The 18,708-nt window shown below is 51.1% G+C and overlaps 2 protein-coding genes across 8 annotated transcripts in view; one reads left to right on the top strand and one right to left on the bottom strand.

Moving 5' to 3' along the window:
- Positions 1–6,189, bottom strand: part of TMPRSS4 (transmembrane serine protease 4) — a 42,492-nt gene extending 36,303 nt beyond the window's left edge. For all 7 annotated transcript variants that reach the window (XM_078339597.1, XM_078339598.1, XM_035264724.3 and 4 more), the window contains exon 1: positions 5,951–6,189. Coding sequence is in view for 4 of the 7 variants with exons in the window: in XM_035264720.3 (XP_035120611.1) it covers positions 5,951–5,953 (3 nt within the window). In the remaining 3 variants the exon portion in view is untranslated. The remainder of the gene's footprint in view (positions 1–5,950) is intronic.
- SMIM35 (small integral membrane protein 35) overlaps positions 1–18,708 on the top strand; it is an 85,003-nt gene that overhangs the window by 3,574 nt on the left and 62,721 nt on the right. The gene's annotated exons all lie outside the window — the stretch shown is intronic.

The following is an 18,708-nucleotide window of genomic DNA, read 5'->3' as shown; positions in this document are numbered from 1 at the left end:
AGAGTGATCAGGGCAGTTAGGGGACTGGAACTGAGGCCATGTGACCTATGTGAACTCTCTCTGAAGAGAGGGTGGAGGACACAGTTCAGAGAGGAAAGGACCAGTGGCAGCATGAATGCTTCAAGCGTGTGTGGCCGTCTGAGACAGGCACGAGACAGTTAGAGGAGGAATGGGGAAAGTTACAGAAAGTCTTTTCTCCTGGCAAAGGAAAGATCGTTTTCAGCAACTGTAGCTTCTAGAAACAGAAGTGTGAGCAGGATTGTGAAGGTTTCTGTGGCAGATGAGGGCCAGGGTCAGATGAGGGCTCTGAGCACCCCCGGGGGATTCGAGCGAGCCCCCCAGCGGTGCAGCAGAGGAGCAGGGAGGCAGGGCAGAAGTGTCAGTGGGGTTTGTGGGGGGGAACAGTCCTTTCAAACTTCGAAGCTCTCTTTTTCCCTGTGTACCGTGTGGGGGTTCTGCATCTGATTTCAGTCAACTGGGGACCCCACTCGCCTAGAAGACCTCTAAGGTTCTTTCCTTAGGGTCTGTGATTCTGAAGAGCTCACTCTCAGTCTGAAATTTCCTTGCATCCTCCCACAGATAAGATTATATCTTGATCCACTTATAATATTCTCTCTTTAAATCAATTTTCTATCCTTAATGGTCTCCTGGGTTTTTTTCTCTGAGCAACATTGGGTATGAAATTTTAGTCTTCTTGAAAGTCTAAGTTAATTATAGCCACTGGGTTTCCCTTTGCCCTCGGCTGAATGACCCTTTCCAAGTCATGAACCTCTTTGAGCCTCAAGTTCCTTCTTCTGTCTCCCCCCGTCCCTTCCCCTTCCTTCCCCTCCTCCTCTTCTTGATACTGAGTCTCACTCTGTTGCCTGGGCTGGAGTACAGTGTTGTGATCTCCGCCTCCCAGGCTCAAGCAACTCTCGTGCCTCAGTCTCCTTAGTAGCTGGGATTACAGGCGTGAGCCACCAGGCTCAGCTAATGTTTGTATTTTTAGTAGAGATAGGGTTTCACCATGTTGGCCAGCTGGTCTCGAACTCCTGACCTCAGGTGATCTGCCCACCTCAGCCTCCCAAAGTGTTGGGATTACAGGCATGAGCCACTGTGCCCAGCTGAGCCTCAATTTCTTCATCTGTAGAATGAGGATTACAATGTCTCAGAGTTATATTAGACTGATGGGAGATTTTGGATGTGAAAGTGCTTCTCAAAACACAACATTGCATTTGGATAGAGATGCGTGCTGCCGCTGTAGCTCCAGTGACTCCGTGTCTGGATAGGCTCTCCCGGCAGCCTGGCAGGACCCTCCTCTCTGGGGACTGGAGGTGTGATTGTGGGTGACGTCAGGGTGGAGATGGGATGAAGGTGAGGCGGCTGACCTCAGCTCTGTAGCTGCCCTCTTCTTGTGGACATCAGTGGGTGAGTGAGTGTCAGGCTCTGCCTGGGATGTGGGAAAGCAGTTTTGCCTGCTCCAGTTCCATCTACGGAGTGCACAGAATTGAAGGTCTAGATTTTGCATATTCTCTGAATCTTCCATTCTATCTTGTCAGTACCTAGCACATAGTAGATGCTCAGGGAACACATGCTGAATGAATGAATGAATGAATGAATGCATATATACAGATTTAGAGGAAAAAACTGAGACAGCTTATTGGTTGCTCAATCGCACCAGCAGGCAAAGCCCAGCCAGACTGATGTGCAGGATATTTTGTGACAGGAGACATCACTGCCACGCCTGGACAGGTGCCCACTCCTGGACAGGTGCCCACTCCTGGACAGGGGCCATTGTGTCTCTCACCCTCTTCCTCAAGTGTTCCTTTCATCTGCTACCCTTTGAGAGTTTCTGGCTGCATGTGGATTACATGAGGAAGCCCGAGGGTGCTCTGGGGCAGGGGAGGACTGTTGGGGTTTTCCGTCTTGTTTACGTATTTCTCTGCTGCCTACGTGCTGGTTAGTCAGAGCAGCAAGCTGGGAGGTGGAGTTAGACATGTCTCAGGGGGATTCATTGGCTCTGCCCCGCTCTTCCCCTTCCCTATCACCAGGGTTTTCAGGCAGGCTCAGACCTGAGCCTCCCTCATGCCCAGCCCCCTCTGGGATTAAAAACACTTCGGTAACCCCTCAGATAGAATCTGGCATGTTTTCCAATTGGACTTGGGGTGAACCTTGTTTTCAGTGTCAGACAAATCAGAAATTGGCTATAGGGGATTCTGTCTTTCATCATTTATCTGTCATCTATCAATTCACTCATTCATTCATTCACGTTTACTAAGTGCCTACTCCATGCCATGGATGGCATTGCCTGGGCTAGGTTTGCAGCTAAAAACAGAAAAGACACAGACCCTGTCCTCAAGAAGCTCCCATTCTGGTGGCAGGCAACAGGTTTATAAAAAAATGTGGCTGATGAATGCACTTTAGGTTTAGAGGAGTTCACTGTCTTGGGGAATCCTTGCTTGGGAACTTGAAGCGTCTTATTGAGGCTGAGGTTTTTCACCTGAGCAGGAAGGAAGGCTGAGGGCAGAAGAGGCAGCTGGGAAGGCTGAGGCCATGGAGATTTTCAGTCCTGAGAGCGTTTGTTTACTGCTGTCCTGGGACGGTTCTGGGGCTTTAGGAAGCTTGTTGGCAGTTCCTGAGCCCTGTTTTTGGGCTATTTTCCTCATCTCTCCCCTTTCCCACTATCCCCTGAGCTGGTCTCTCCACATTCAGCTCCTCACATCTCTTGGGCTTTGGTGTGGGTCTGGGCTAGGGAGGTGGCTGCTGGGTTCTCAGCCACACTAAGGGAGGACTGAGAAGAGGAGAGAGACCTAGGGACGTGCAGGAGCCCTGATATTTAACGTTTCTCTAGGTCAGCACCCTGGCACAGAACTTCACTCCCAAGGTCAGGAGGGAAGCCCCCTGGGAGATGGACAGGGCCTGGGATGCAGCTTCCACCTCAGCAGGTGCTGCTCCCTTGGCCTGGAGTGCCAGCGCCTTTGCTCCAGCGACAGCACGAGACCCTCTTGTCCCTACACCCTCAATCTTTCTTGCTGTTCACATGCAGTTCCCTGTGTCTGGAGCTCCTTCCTGCTTTCTCTGCCTGTAGAGAACCTGCCCATCTTTCAAAGTCCAATGCAAATAGTTTCTCTTCCAGGACAATTTCCTGACGGCCCTAGAGAGAATCTATTGCCTTTTCAGCTCCAGGGCTGCCTTGAAATCACTGGTGGTATCATACTTCTCACATTCTGTTTCCAGCACCTACAGGGTGGAACCTAGGTATTGTGTCCCCACAACCCCCAGCCCCATTTAGAGGCTGGCTAATGACAGGGGCTGATTAAATGGTGGCTGCCTGGAGCTTCTTTGGATGGCGGGGGTGTCACAGTGACATCAGACCCTGTCACCCGGGTGGCGGGGGATCCAGGAGAACAGGCAAACAAGTGGCCCCTCCTTGCCTGTCTTCCCCTTTAGGGCCTTCCCACTGTCCGGCTCAGTTTACCACCTCAGAGCCTAGGATGGCTCCACTGGGGCCAAGTGGGCTCCTGGACTCTGTGTCCCAGTCAGAAATGGACTCTGCAGGGCTCCCAGCACCCTTCTGCCCATAGGCTGGCTGCTGACTGCCACATTTCTGAGCCCAGCCAAGCCCAGCCAAGCCCCTTCAGTCTGTACCAAGCTGGCACAGAAAAGAGGAGGCGGAGGGAGGTTGACCTCAGGTGTTAACGCCTGGTGGCTCAGGCTGCATTTGGGTCTCTGGAACAGTAATGAGTCAAGGCCAGGATAGTCAGTTCCAGGGTCCCTGATTTCCCTCCAGGCCTCAGCTACAGAGTAGATAGCATGAGACACATTTCCTTCAGGGACAAGGCTTGCGGACCTCTGCCTCGGCCTGAGTCCTACCCCAGCTCTTCTTGGCCATACGTGGCGTCATGGGTTCCAGGGAGAGCCATCCTTAAGATGCATCAGCTGGAAGGACTCTGACTGTGGGCGGGGATGGTGGGGGCAGGGGGGTGCTGTGGGGATGGAAGGAGGCAGGGAACTGAAGGGAAGGGAAAGCTGAGCCTGGCTGTGGTAGATCCCATCCTCCCCTCAGGGCTGGGACCTTTGGCTGTCCTGGCCTGATGATGGGGAAATGACAGAGTTATTAAGCAAAGGCGTAACAGCTAGCTCCTGGGCTAGAAGCTTCCTTGACCGCACCCTGGAGACTGGCTATGCTGCTGCCTTGCCTTTGGGACCCCAGGCCTGACCTGACCCCTCCACCACTGCGCCCACCTGCCCTCCCCCACTCCTCCAGCAATGCCTAGCTCCTTCCCTGGGGGCAAAGGGTCCGTGTTGGGTGTGCTACCCAGCTGTCATTTCCTGGCGTGGACTCTTTTAGTCCTAAGTCCTTACATTTGTACGGAGCTTCATGGTTTCCAGAACCTATTCACATGTATTAGCCATGTAATCTCTCTGCTAGCCCTGTGCATGTGCGTGGGGGTGTTGTGGGTCATATCAGTTTTGTGGACAGGGGAGAAGGTGAGTCTCAGGAAGATGAATGCCTCAAGACAGCACAACTACTCAGGGAGCTGGCCTCAGCCTTGTGATTCTATAGTTAGTGACCTGTCCTAGAACTGATTCCCTTCTCTGTTGCTCCCCCAAGAGGCACCCCAGGTTTCCTTAGTGCCACCCAGAAGCAGCTCACAGCTAGGGAGGCTTCACAGCTGCTCTCCTTGCCTGGGAGCCCCAGGGGATGCAGCGTCTCTGCACACAGGCCAAGCTTTGGGGCGCTTCCTTGGATGGGAAAGCGGAAGCTTGTGCTTTGATCCTGGCTCAAAGGGAAGCCCCTTCCCCTTTTTGATCATGAGCTACAACAGCACTAGGAATTGTTCTTGCCGGAAGTTTTAGAAGAGTGTCGTGGAAAGTGCTCATGTTGGGAATGGGAGACATTCACTTGAGGGGCCTCTGCAGGTCACATATGTTCCCCTTGGACAATGGCATCTCCTTCCCTCTCTTCCTTTCCCTTTCACTTTGGTGGCTGGGCAATTGCTGCCTCTTGGCAAAGGATTGGAGAATGAGGACCCCCTGCGTTCCTCCTCAGACCCAGCTATTATCTCTTCCCCTCCATGGTTCTCTGTTGTCCTTCTTGAAAGATGGGGTTGATTCTCTTTGCCCCAAGACAGTGAAGACACTCAGGTATTCAGAGGAGAAGGAGGAGAGAGGCTGAGGGCATGAAAAGAGACCAAGCGAAAGATCTACACAAATACCCTAGATTGTTTGAAGGCATCTCTGCACTGTTTTCTTTTTCTTTTTGAGAAAGAGTTTTGCTCTTGTTGCCCAGGCTGGAGTGCAGTGCAATGGCACGATCTTGGCTCACTGCAACCTCAGGCTCCTGGGTTCAAGTGATTCTCCTGCCTCAGCCTCCCGAGTAGCTGGGATTACAGGTGCCTGCCACCACGCTCAGCCAATTCGTTGTATTTTTAGTAGAGATGAAGTTTTGCCATATTGGCCAGGCTGTTCTCGAACTCCTGACCTCTGGTGATCCACCCACCTTGGCCTCCCAAAGTGCTGGTATTACAGGTGTGAGCCACTGCACCTAGCCTGCACTGTTTTCTTTAAAAAGAAAAGGAATCAGTTTCCCCACGGAGTGGTAGAGAGCCACCGTGGCATCAAAACAGTCCCCTGCCTTGGAAAAATAGTACCAACCTCTAATCAACAGACCTGAGACACTGGGCAAAAGAACACGCAGGGTTCAGGAAAGAAGAATCAGGAAGAACAGCCCTGGCTGTGTGCTCGGCTTCCTTGGTGGGCTGGTCCAAGGGCTGTGGCCATGGAGGGAGAGAGGATGGCAGGTGGGTATGAGACATGTATAGGGCTGGGGTGTGGAGGGGGGAATTTGGGTGTCACCTAGAAGATGTCACAGAATTCTCAGTTGATGACCTCTTAGGCTGCTTAAAAAGCCCTTTATGGGGAGACCCGCCCTCCCCATGTCTTGGGAGCAGAGGGCCCCCACACTCACCATGCTGGCTCTGTGGTCATCCAGGTCGTCTCCCTGTAGCCTGGAGCTGCGATCGTCACCCCAAGGCAGCAGGAGGGCCTCCCCACACAAGTCCTGGCTGGCCAGAAGGTCAGAAGACCCTGGTCAGCACTGGCTGGAGGAGGCCCGAGTGCTGGGCGGACCTTGGTCCTTCAAGGTCAGCATCCTCGTTGTCTGCCTAGCAAACTGCTGCCTCTCGCTGCTGTATTCCAGGAGTGACTGGGGGACTGTCTGTAACTCAGTTAAAACAGTCAGGTGAAGTTGCCAAACTGGAATGATTATGTGTCTTGTAACCTGACACCCGTCTTAGGGGCTGGGACAACACCTGAAGTCATTCATGGGCCCTTTGGCCTCAGAACAGGTGACACACCTAAGATGTCACAAAAGCCTTCCCGCCTGAATGACTTCCACCCAACGGGTGTTGGCTGAGGGTGATGCCAGAAGTTTCTGCTCCCCTCCCCCTCCCTTCTAGGTACATGACTTCTCACTGTGTGGGTGCTTCGGTTTGGGGTTGTGGAAAGTTGGAGTAGTCTCGGGGTTGGACGACAGAATTTGCAGCTCAGTACAAAGGGATCATTGCCAGGTGTGGAGGAATACGACTGGAAAGTCCACAGAGAAGGAGGAGGTTTCTTCTCTTAGGGGGATAAGATATGCTCCCTTTCCCTGGATCCCAGAAGGGAAGCTGTCCTGCACACAGCCAGCATGCTAGAGCTTCCTCTCCCTGCCTTACCAGCTGTTAAATATTTTGAAAATAACTATTGGTGCTATGGCTAGAGCCCAGGGCTCCTCATCCATGGGGTTCTTTTCTTTTCTCCTTCCTTCCTTCCTTCCTTCCTTCCTTCCTTCCTTCCTTCCTTCCTTCCTTCCTTCCTTCCTTCCTTCCTTCCTTCCTTCCTTCTTCCCTCCCTCCCTCTCTAAGGAAGACTCCAGCAGCAGGGCAGTGAGAAGCCAGTGGGCCACTGGGAGCCACGTTTTCAGTTGTCTTGGTTCCTCTATGTGCCAGGCTAAACATCTGGCCCACAGGTTTGCATTGCTTCACCTCGTGCTCGGGTGATGAACCAGGAAAGAGGCAGCTGTCTGGGTTTGAAGGCTGCTGGCCATGGCTGGTTGGAGGGATGATGACTCAGCCCTCCTGGCTTCTGCTCCCCATTGGGTCTGGAATTTTGTGGAGAGAGTTGGGAAGAAGGCACATGAGCAGGGCTGGGCAGGGTGGCTGTGGCGCCTGTGGGTGGTGGTTTACAGGGGGAGGTACAGTGGCCTGGAGAGACCAGAGGCCCACTTCTCCCAGGTGCCAGCGAAAACCACCCTGACCAGAGCTTCCTTTTTTTTTTTTTTCTGGACAGGGTCCCACTCTGTTGTCCAGGCTGGAGTGCAGTGGTACAACCTCAACTTACTGCAACCTCTACCTCCTGAGCTCAAGGGATCCCCCAGCCTCAGCCCCCCAGTAGCTGGGATTACAGGTACAAGCCACCATGTCCAGCTAATTTTTGTATTTTTTGTAGAAACAGGGTTTCACCATGTTGGCCAGGCTGGTCTCGAACTCCTGAGCTCAAGTGATCCACTCACTTCAGTTTCCCAAAGTTCTGGGATTACAGATGCGAGCCACTGTGCTGGCCCGGAATCCCATTCTCCCAGAGGAAGCCTCAGCTCCCCCTCGGCCCCGTCCTGCCTGCCTCTTTCTCTTCCCCACTCATCTCTTTAGATTCTCCTCCTGTTTTTCCTCTTCTTTCCTTCCCATTACTATTCTTTTATCTCTTCCTCTTTTTTTTTGACAATTTTTTCTCTTCCTTCTTCCCTTTCCTTGTCTGTTTCCAGCATGTGTGTCAATATCAGAGGGAGAGTTATGAAACTAACCAAGGTGAATCTTCAGAGCCTGTCACTTGCACGGCTCCTTCCAGGGCCCTGGGAAGGGGCCCGGTAATGAATTCACACGATCACATGTTTCTGTAAATTTTGCCGAAGATTTCCTTCATATGCTTTGTCTTCAAGAGAGCCCCTCAAGAGGTGACCTATCCCTGTAAGTGAAGACCAGAGCCTTCCTCACCCAGGCTGGTCCCACACAGGTGATCTCAGTTTTAGGACCAAGAGCCGTGCTGGATTCTTAGATCGTTAGCTTTTCCTCCAGGGGACCGCAGCAGGTGGAGCTCAGAGCTGTGGCTCTGCTAACAGTAACTTGTGTTCTGGGTCTTGCCCCACTGAGAGCTTCATGCACACCAGATTCTGAGAGGTGTCAGCAGCACTTGAGAAAACTTTTTTTTCTGTGAGGTTTTTGGACTGTGAACTGAGCTCAGGCACTTTCTGTAGGAGAATATCATTTCTGTCGTAGATGGTTATGTAACCCTCCTCCACCCCATGGCACGGCTGCTGAGGGCTTACCCAGAGGCCAAGGGAGCTCGCTTGTGTCCACAGGGGAGGTCCAAGACCTGTTGCCCCAGCCCTCCTGCCTTGTACAGCACAGAGGCAGTCACCCCAGGGACAGCGGGTGCCAGACACCCAGCTGCTCCTCTCGCCCTTCCTGGAATGGGAGGCTGCCTTCTGTCCTTGCAACTACTTTCCTTGTGGACCTGCCCAAACACTCAGACTTGTTTGAAGCTGCCCTGGTAGCTTCTTTTTTTTTTTTTTTTTGTCTTAGATGGGGTTTCTCCATTTTGGTCAGGCTGGTCTCGAACTCCCCACCTTAGGTGATCCACCTGCCTCGGCCTCCCACAGTGCTGGGATTACAAGCATGAGCCACTGCACCCGGCCCAATCTGGATGTATTTTAAACCACATTAAATAAAGAGTCTGTTGCTTTTCAAAGAAAAAAAAACAAAAACAAAAACCAAGCCCCTCAAAATATATTAAGCGTCAGGGCTCTCAAAATCTGGATCCTCCTTGGTCAAGAGCATGAGCTCTAGTGGCCTGGGGTCCTGGCTCCTAGCATCAGCCACTAATGATTTGTGTAACCACGGGCCTTTTAATCCTCCTGCACTCCACCTTCCCCAGCTGTAAATAATAGTACTGACCTCATAGGGTTGTTATGAAGATGAAGAGATAATCCTGGCTGGGCGAGGTGGCTCATGCCTGTCATCCAGCACTTTAGGAGGCCGAAGCAGGTGGATCACTTGTGGTCAGGAGTTTGAGACCAGCTTGGCCAACATGGTGAAATCCCCTCTTTACTAAAAATACCAAAAAATTAGCTGGGCGTAGGGGTGCGTGCCTGTAATCCCAGCTACTCAAAGAGGCTGAGGCAGGAGAATTGCTTGAACTTGGGAGGTGGAGGTTGCAGTGAGCTGAGATGGTGCCACTGCACTCCAGCCTGGGTGACACAGAAAGACTCCGTCTCAAAAAAAAAAAAAAAAAAGAAATAATCCATGTGAAATGTCTGGTGCCTGAGAGAGACATTATAAATGGCGCTGTTATCCCAATTCATTTCACAAATGTGTGTTTAAGGGCTAAACCCACTTCTGTGTTAGGCACTGGGATTAGGAGATAAAACACAGGCCCTGAATACACACACCCCACAGTCTTCTGAAGGAGACAGGAGACATCCATCCATACATCAGCGTAAGCTTAAAAAGATGTTCTTGTAGAGATGAAAGGAGAACACTTGGGGGTTTGGAAAACCTTTTTCATTTCTCTCACCTCCCTCCCTCCTTCCCTTCTTTCCTGCCCGATTTCCTTCTTTCTTCCTGCCTTCATTTTCCTCTTAGATATTTTTACTTAGCTACAGTAATTTGTAGGATGGTATATCAATTGACAGTTGTTTCTTTCTTTCTTTTTCTTTTTTTGAAGACAGAGTCTAGCTCTGTTGCCCAGGCTGGAGTGCAGTGGCGTGATCTTGGCTCACTGCAAGCTCTGCCTCCCAGGTTGGAGCAATTCTCCTGCCTCAGCCTCCCCGGCTTATTTTTGTATTTTTATAGAGACAGGGTTTTACCATGTTGGCCAGGCTAGTCTTGAACTCCTGACCTCAGGTGATCTGCCCATCTTGGCCTCCCAAAGTGCTGGGATTACAGGTGTGAGCCATGGCGCCCTGCCGCCAGTTGTTTCTAATTGTGCACTTGATCTCAGTAACCGCAGTCACCCACTCATCCCTCTATATGTTTCTGGCCATCCATCCAGCCAGCCAGTCAGCCACCCAGCCGGCAAGTATTGTCTATGATGGTATCAGACAATGTGGTTAGACACTGTGGGTGGGAAAATCAACTATCTCCTGCCTTCAAGAGCTCAGTCTCCCACATACTGCACTTCTCTCTTTTTTTTTTTTTTTTTTTTGAGACGGAGTTTCACTCTTGTTACCCAGGCTGGAGTGCAATGGCGCGATCTCGGCTCACGGCAACCTCCGCCTCCTGGGTTCAGACAATTCTCCTGCCTCAGCCTCCCGAGTAGCCGGGATTATAGGCACGTGCCACCATGCCCAGCTAATTTTTTGTATTTTAGTAGAGACGGGGTTTCACCATGTTGACCAGGTCGATCTCTCGACCTCGTGATCCACCCGCCTCGGCCTCCCAAAGTGCTGGGATTACAGGCGTGAGCCACCGCGCCCGGCCTTGCACTTCCCTCTTAAAGCAGGAGCTTCTGAGGGCAGCAAGCCCTGTGGATCCTTCCTGTTCAAGGTGTGTGTGCCCATGGACCCAGCAGTGCCGCAGATGCCGAGAGCTCGTGAGAACTGCAGAATCTCAGCACACCCTGCTCTTATTCAATCAGAATCTGCATTTCAAGATCCCCAGGTGATTTGAATTCACCTTAAAGTTTGAACAATGCTGTTCTAGGTCTCTTCCCACGCTCAGGAGTGGGTAGAGGCTGTTATTTCTGAAGTGAGCTGAATTCAGAGACTGGAGCTTGACATAGATGAACCCCCGAGGTTCCTTCCAGCCAGCAGAGCCTATGGTTCTTCCCTTTGAACCCAAGTAAATTGAGATCAGTTTCAGTGCCTGGCTCATTTGTTCACACCTCTTCAAGAAATTAGGTAGAGAAAGGTGCAGTGGGTGGGCATGAGCTGGCAACAGCCCAGGCTCGCTCACACCAAGCAGCGTCTCTTCCACAGAGGCCAACACGGGGCACCTTGGCTCACTGTGTGGGGATGCAAGCAGGCTCCCTGTTGATTCGCTAGCTTTCTAGAAAGGATTTTTACTGCTTAGCAATCCTTCTCCTAAGAGAAGGATTTAGGCTCAGAGGTCAAATTGAGCCTCAAACATCTGTACCAAATAATTGAGGAGATTGAGAATCCCAAACCTGGATCCCGACCCTGAGCCCTAGTTGCCTCTGTTTGGTGGGAGCTGACCTTCCTCTGGCCCCTGCCGGGATGACCAGGTGTTCCCTTCCACAGGCGTGACTTAAGGCTGAGGGTGGGGATGAGGGGAAGACAGTCATGAGCTGACAGAATGGCAGGACACGTTTGCTTCAAATAAGCCACACACGGTAAGGAAGTAGCTACCACGTGCCAGGCCCTTCTGCCTGTGGAAAGAAGTCTCACTGTCTCATTCTGTCTTTGCAGCCATTCTATAATGTGGGTGCTGCTGTATTCTCCATTTCACAAGGGAGTAAACTGAAGCTCAGTCAGGGCTGAGATCTGGGTCGGTGTAACCCAGGATGCCTAGGCCTTTTGCCCTGCACAGATCCTCAAGAGGGCCTGCAATGGCTTCTGCAGCCTGCCAGGGGCCTCTGGGAAGCACGCAGCTTCCTGTAGCACCGAGCCCGGCCTGGGTTTTCCTCCATTCCAGGGGAGTTTTCCATGTCGCCAGTGTAATTTGCTAGCAGTCTTGGTGAACATCCTGTTCACTCAGCCCTGTTCCCTTTAATTAGGCAAGGAGCCTATTTCAGATTATGTGCTAGTCCATCCTGTTTCTTTTCATCTGTCTCTCCAGGACACTCTTAATTTCACCCTGGGTTAGAATTAATTTCGCCCAAGGGTTAGAAGACACAGGAAGGACAGTGGAGCTGGGACATACTGCTTTCCATCCTGCATGCTCCAGACCATGAACACACAGGACTTGGACAGTATTTTTAATATGAATCTGCTAGAGGCCGGGTGTGGTGGCTCACGTCTGTAATCCCAGCACTTTGGAAGGCCGAGGTGGGTGAATCATCTGAGGTCAGGAGTTTGAGACCAACATGGCCTACATGGCGAAACCCCGTCTCTAGTAAAAATACAAAAGTTTGATGGGTATGGTGGTGCATGGCTGTAGCCCCAGCCACCTGGGAGGCTGGGGCAGAAGAATTGCTTGAACCCGGGAGGTGGAGGCAGCAGAGATCTCACCACTGCATTCCAGCCTGGGTGACCTCCATCTCAGAAAAAAGGATCTGGCTAGAAAGTAAATAGTATAGATTTACTGTATCCCATTTATTTTCTCAGGATCAGGAAAATGAACAACACATACATGGAATGACCTCCATGCATAGCTTTAAATCTTATAGCTCTATCGCCTCCTGGCTGTATTGCCTTGGTGAGTGGCGTGATCTTGGCTCACTGCAACCTCTGCCTTCCGGTTTGTGCGATTCTCCTGTCTCAGCCTCCCAATTAGCTGGGATTACAGGTGCATGCCATCACACCTGGCTAGTTTTGTAGTTTTAGTAGAGACGGGGTTTGCCATGTTGGCCAGGCTGGTCTTGAACTTCTGACCTCAGGTGATCCACCCACCTTGGCCTTTCAAAGTGTTGGGATTACAGGCGTGAGCCACCGTGCCTGGCCTCATATGAACTTCTTTCTGTCCTTTTATAAGGAACCAGCTGCCAAGATAATAGCATTAACCCATTCACTGTGCCCTCCTGGCCGAGTCCCCTCTCCTTAGGCCCTACCTCCCAACACTGTTGCATTGGTGATTAAGTTTCCAGCACATGCTTTTGGGGAGACACACTGAAACCACGGCAGTGTTCTAGCTAAAACACTCTTAAGCATGGATGGAGCCCCTGAGCTGAGCTCCCTGGGAGACCTCGCCTTTATTTATAACTGTGGCACCAGCACAGTGCCTGGCAAACAAAAGGTTCGTAATTCTTGATAGAATGAATTTGGTTTAAAACGTAACTCCTGCCACAGAGAAAGATAATTCTGGCAGTTATGTGGGGGCGAGGCAGGGAGAGCGGGTTAGAGACAGTGCCAATAGTTCAGGCGAGAGACAGAGAGGATCTTGATGAAGGCCTGGTCCACCGGGGTGAAGATGAAGAAAAGGAAGATGAATATTACGTACTGATTCTACTCTGTTGTACATATATAGTATATCTAGTAACCTTGCAAACAAAGTAGTAATGTTCCCACCTTACAGATGAGGGAACTGAGGGGGTGGCCCAATACCTCACAGTCTGTACTTGGCAGACAGACCCAGAGCACAGGTGCGGTGTGGGATGCTGGGATGCTGGCATTCAGAGGTGCTGCTGATGCAGAATCGAGAGGACTGGCGCTTGGAGGACCTGGGGAGGATTCAGTTTTCCATGAGGGTGATGAGTTAATGGTGGTCCATTAACAAATGAGTTCTTTGGGTTGACCCTGTTAGAAGAGAGAATGCTTTTAGACTGTCGTGGTTGGGCCTTGCCAAATCCCACGGATGATAATGCATTGATGATGCTGGTGCCTCTGGCTTGACTGAGTGCTTTTGGCCGTGGAGTGATGCTTGAGGAGAGGCTGCTGCTCCTGGATGTTGCTGGGCGTCTGTTGGGTGGCTGAGAATGCAGACACAGCGCCGCCACGTGGTGGAAGGTCATGCCCCAACCCTGGGTTTCTCGCTTTTCCAAATAGACTTCATCTGCAGCCTGAAAGTCCTTCAGGGAACAGCGCTCTGAGGTTCCGCATGCACGTACCATCCTGGCTGACCCTCTCTCGGCCTCCGGCCTTCATCCTCGCCCCAGCTCATTCCCCAGGCTGCCTGCAGAGGGGTGGGTTCAGGCTGAGAGTAAAAGTTCCTGAAACTGAAATCCTTGGGCCCAGACTGTTCCTTGGCCTCACCCTGGTGACTGCGAAAGCCTTTTATTCATCCAACGTTTACCAGCACCTATAGTGTGCTGTGGACACTGAGGACACAAAGATGAATAAGGCGCTGTCCGCAGCTCTTTCACAGGCTGGGAGGAAGACTCTTATTGGGAAACTCTAAGAGGAAAGGGCACACAGAGCCAGAGGGTCAGGGCAGCCTCCCCAAGGATGGAGCATTTGGATTTAGCTTTTGGTGAGGAGGCGCAGTTTTCAGGTGGAAAACTGGGGGCGCAATGAGAGGAAGAGAATCCAGTCCAGAGAGGAGGCTGTGTGCGTTGGGGAAACTGTGACTGACCCAGAGATACTGAGCATCCCTTCTGTGGCAGCTTGGTGCTGGGGCCAGCGATCAGCCTGATTGGTTGCACGAGGGGACCAATCAGAGCTACTGTCAGGTTTTCATCTGCCACAGAAAAGGTGGGGTGGGGTATGGTTGCAAGGGGAGTAGCCTCTGGTTCTTTGCTTACTTGGGTGTGAAAGTTGGGGTTTTCCTTTTGATTGAGTTCTAGGAAGTCAGCATGAATTGACTGGTTCCCTGCCTCCAGGCCCTATTCTCCTGCCTCATGATCACTCTTTGTATTTCACTTCTGCGAAGCCACCTGTCTTCCTCCTCCTCTGAGCCATCTTGGACGTGACAAGGCTACTTCTTCTAGGCTAAGCACTGGGAAAGCCGAATTAGGCTGGGCGTGTCCTTGCTGTCATCTGGTGCTGAGATAAGCAAAGTGACCTGTGGTGGAGAAGCGGGTGGGGCAGAGTGGGTTGGGTGCTGTGTAGCTGCCTAGGCTGGGGAGGGACAGGTGTTTGACCACAGAGGGGACTCTACAGGACCACGCTTTAGGACAGGAGTAGGCATTCTGGCCTGATCTGGTTATTTCTGGGTTGGTATATCTGGGCCAACCTAGGTGACAGAGTGAGACTCTATCTCTAATAATAATAATAATAATGATAAACAAAAAATTTCCACCTCCAAAAAAACAAACAACAACTACAAAAGCCGGGTGTGAAGGCACATGCCTGTAGTCCCAGCTACTCAGGGCTTGACCCAGAGAAGGCTAGCATTTAATATTAGTGATGAAGGCTGGACATGGCAGCTCATGCCTGTAATCCCAGCACAATCCTGTGAGGTGGGCATGTTGCTTGAGTCTAAGAGTCTGAGACCAGCTTGGGTGACATAGCGAAACTTCATCTCTACTAAAAATTACAAAACTTAGCCAGGCATGGTGGCACATGCCTATAGTCCCAGCTACTTGGGAGGCTGAGGTGGGATGATAGCTTGAATCTGGGAAGTAGAGGTTGGGGAGAGCCCAGAGCTTGCCACTGCATTCCAACCTAGGTGACAGAGCGAGACTCTATCTCTAATAATAATAATAAACAAAAAATTTCCACCTCCAAAAAAACAACGACAAAAGCCGGGTGTGAAGGCACATGCCTGTAGTCCCAGCTATTCAGGAGGCTGAGGCAGGAGATCTCCTGAGCCCAGGAATTTGAGGCCAGCCTGGGAAACATAGGGAGATTTCTTCTCTTAAAAAGAAAATAAACAAAACCCACTAACATTAGCGATGACTCTGTGGATGACACCCAGAACCACCAGCCTGAACCTCCGGCAGGACCTTGGGGTCCATGTGCATGGGGAGCAAGGTGTACGAAATCAATGGCAGGTTGGTGCATATCTGATCTCACATTTAAACATTTTCTTTGGAAGATAAGCGTGATATGGACTGGTGTGTTAGGAAAAAACTCAAACTCAATTTTCCCCTTGGCTCTCACCCACAATCATCAACGAAGAAGACTTCTGTGACCAAATGCCTGGGGGTTCTCCCTACACACAAGTAAGCAATCACTTCTGCAGCAGACACTGGCTGGGTGTCCTTCGAGTCACTTCAATTCCAACACTATCTACTAGGAGATGGCAACAGATCCTATGGTTGATGAGGGCTCAGTCCCACAAGACCACCACTCCCTCCCTTCCCGCCAGTTACAAATCCAGGCCTCTGGCGCTTCTACGCAGCTGGCTTCCAGTTGGCGTTCCCACGACTCCCTCATTTGCTGGATGACTCAGAACTTACGAGAACACTTATGCAGGTTTATTATGAAGGATCTTACAAACAATACAGATGAAGAGATACGTAGGGCGAGATATGGGGTAAGGGACACAGGGCCTTCACACCCTTCCTGGTCACACTCCCTCCTGGAACCTCCACCTATGCAGCTATCTGTCCTTTTTGGGCTTTAATGGAGGCTTCATTGGAGGCTGCATTACGTAAGGGTGATTGATTAAGCCACTGGCTACTGGCGATCAACTTACCCTCCAGCCCCCCTCCCTTCTCCTAAGGTTGGGGGTGGGGCTGAAAACCCAACCCTCTCATCCTGCCTTGGTGTTTCTGGTGATCAGCCCTTGATCTACCTGGTGCTGCCAGGCCTCAGTCAGCTCATTAGCACACAAAAAGCCAACCTTCGGGGTTTCTAAGGACTTTAGGAGCTGTATGCCAGGAAATGGGGTTGAAGACCAAATATATGTATCACAATAGGCAAAAAGATTCAGCATTAAGAAGGTAAAGAAGATTTAGAAATAAAGACAGAAAGATGGAGGAGAGAGAGACAGTAAACAGAAAGGGTAGAAAGGCAAGTAGAAAATGATGAACTGAAGCAGAAGGAAGGGTGGAATTGTTACAGGAAAGGGGTCCCCAGCCAGATCCCAAGAGAGGGTTCTTGGATCTCACACAAGAAAGAATTCAGGGGGAGTCCGCGGTACAAAGTGACAGCAAGTTTATAGGAAAGTAAAAGAATGAAAGAATGGCAACTCCACAGACGAGCAGCCCCGAGGGCTGCTGGTTGCCCATTTTAATGGTTATTTCTTGATGATATGCTAAACAAGGGTTGCATTATTCATGCCCCCCCTTTCTAGACATATAGGGTACCTTCCTGACGTTGCCATGGCATTGGAAACTGTCATGGCGCTGGTGGGAGTGTAGCAGTGAGGATGACCAGAGGTCACTCTCGTCACCGTCTTGGTTTTGGTGGGTTTTGACCGGCTCCTTTACTGCAACCTGTTTTATCAGCAAGGTCTTTATGACCTGTATCTTGTGACAACCTCCTATCTCATCCTGTGACTTAGAATGCCTTAACCATCTGGGAATGCAGCCCAGTAGGCGTCAGCCTCATTTTACCCAGCTCCTCTTCAAGATGGAGTTGCTGTGATTCACATCCCTCTGACAGAATTAAGAGAGAGAAAACGAAAGAGACATCAGAAAAACAGATGGAAGTCAATGAAAAGGCAGAAACTCAGAGACACAAAGAGGCCAAGGGTGCAGGGGTGTGGAGGGAGGGCCGGGAGAGGGTTGGGAGGGATGAGGCCCTTGTCCTGGGTTCCTTCTTTCCCCACCCACATGCCTTGTTCTCTGTTGCAAATGGAAGGAGCCAGAGCCCAAGTGAAGCACCTGTCTTCATTGCTGACACCCAGCTGGGCTGTGGGAAGCGTCAGAGGCAGTTGTCTTCTTTGCTTTGGCCCTCCAACAGGCTCTGGAGAGGAGCTGGGCTGGACTCCTCTCCAGCCTGACTTGACGTATTAGGTTGGGGGTGCCCCTCTTGACCCACTTTTCCTTGTTTGTTTTTGAGATGGAGTCTCGCTCTGTTGCCTAGGCTGGGGTGCAATGGCGCTATCTCATGATTCTCTTGCCTGGGCCTCCTGAGTAGCTGGGATTACACGCACCCACCACCATGCTCAGCTAATTGTTGTATTTTTAGTAGAGACAGGATTTTACCATGTTGGCCAGGCTGGTCTTGAACTCCCTACCTCAGGTGATCCACCCGCCTTGGCTTCCCAAAGTGCTGGGATTACAGGGATGAGCCACTGCTCCTGGCCCCTCTTTCATTTTTGATGAAACAAAATCAGAAGCTTAGTTAGTGGAAGGTCAAGGAACTCCCAATTCCAAGGGGGAGACTGGATTGTAATAAACCTGGACCGAGGCAGTTGGTGGGGTCCTGCCCATGTGGTGAGCTGCATTGTTACTTACATGCCAGTGCTTTTGCTATGGGCTGCAAAAGTGGGAATCCCTTGAGCAGGGAGGGTTGGTTTTGTGGAGTCAACTCATAATGAGGATGGAAGCTTAGTCAGTGACACCCATGTATCTAGAGAAAGGAACTGCCACCAAAGGGGGGTCCTGGGTGCAGAGGAAATGGGCCTCATGGATCCAAGCTAATCTGTGTCCAGCAGCCCAGGTCACAGGAAGGGCTGTGGGGGACACGAGCAGGTTCTGCTAACAGCAGTGTGGTCTGTGGGGTTTTCCCAGGGCTCAGGTGAGGTGTCCTCCCCCCCAACTTCCTTTGATCTGACTGTGTTCATCTCTTAACTTAGTTACTGATTCTGCTTCCCTGGAGCACTGATGCCAAGAAGAAGGTAGCTCCAGTTGGGGACCTGCCACTCTAGTCTCTGAAATGCTTTACTAGTTAAAGCACGAAATACATTGGCATAAAAGTAGCTGGAAACGCCACTTGTTGAGAGAGCACTTGCTAAATGCTCTCTGGGAATCCATCATCCAGTCTTTTCCAGCTCGTGAGGTGGGCATTATTTTTTCCATTTCACCTACAGGGAAACACGTTCAGCTCTGGGGTTTGAAGCTGGGTCTTTCTGTAGCTGAAGCCTGGGCTCTTCACCAGCCTTCTTGGAGGAGGTGGGGTTGAAGGCGATGCTGGGTTTGTGCCTTGGCCTGTCTCTAGCCACTCAGTCATCCCCACTGTGGATGTCATGTGTCTGTCACTGAGTGGCAGTGCAAGGTGTCCTGTCTTCAAACAACAGGGCCACG

This window comes from Callithrix jacchus, chromosome 10 (genome assembly GCF_049354715.1).
Source record: "Callithrix jacchus isolate 240 chromosome 10, calJac240_pri, whole genome shotgun sequence".
Taxonomy (NCBI): domain Eukaryota; kingdom Metazoa; phylum Chordata; class Mammalia; order Primates; family Cebidae; genus Callithrix; species Callithrix jacchus.
The sequence above is the reverse complement of the archived record's forward strand: the minus strand, read 5'-3'. Positions and strand labels throughout refer to the sequence as shown.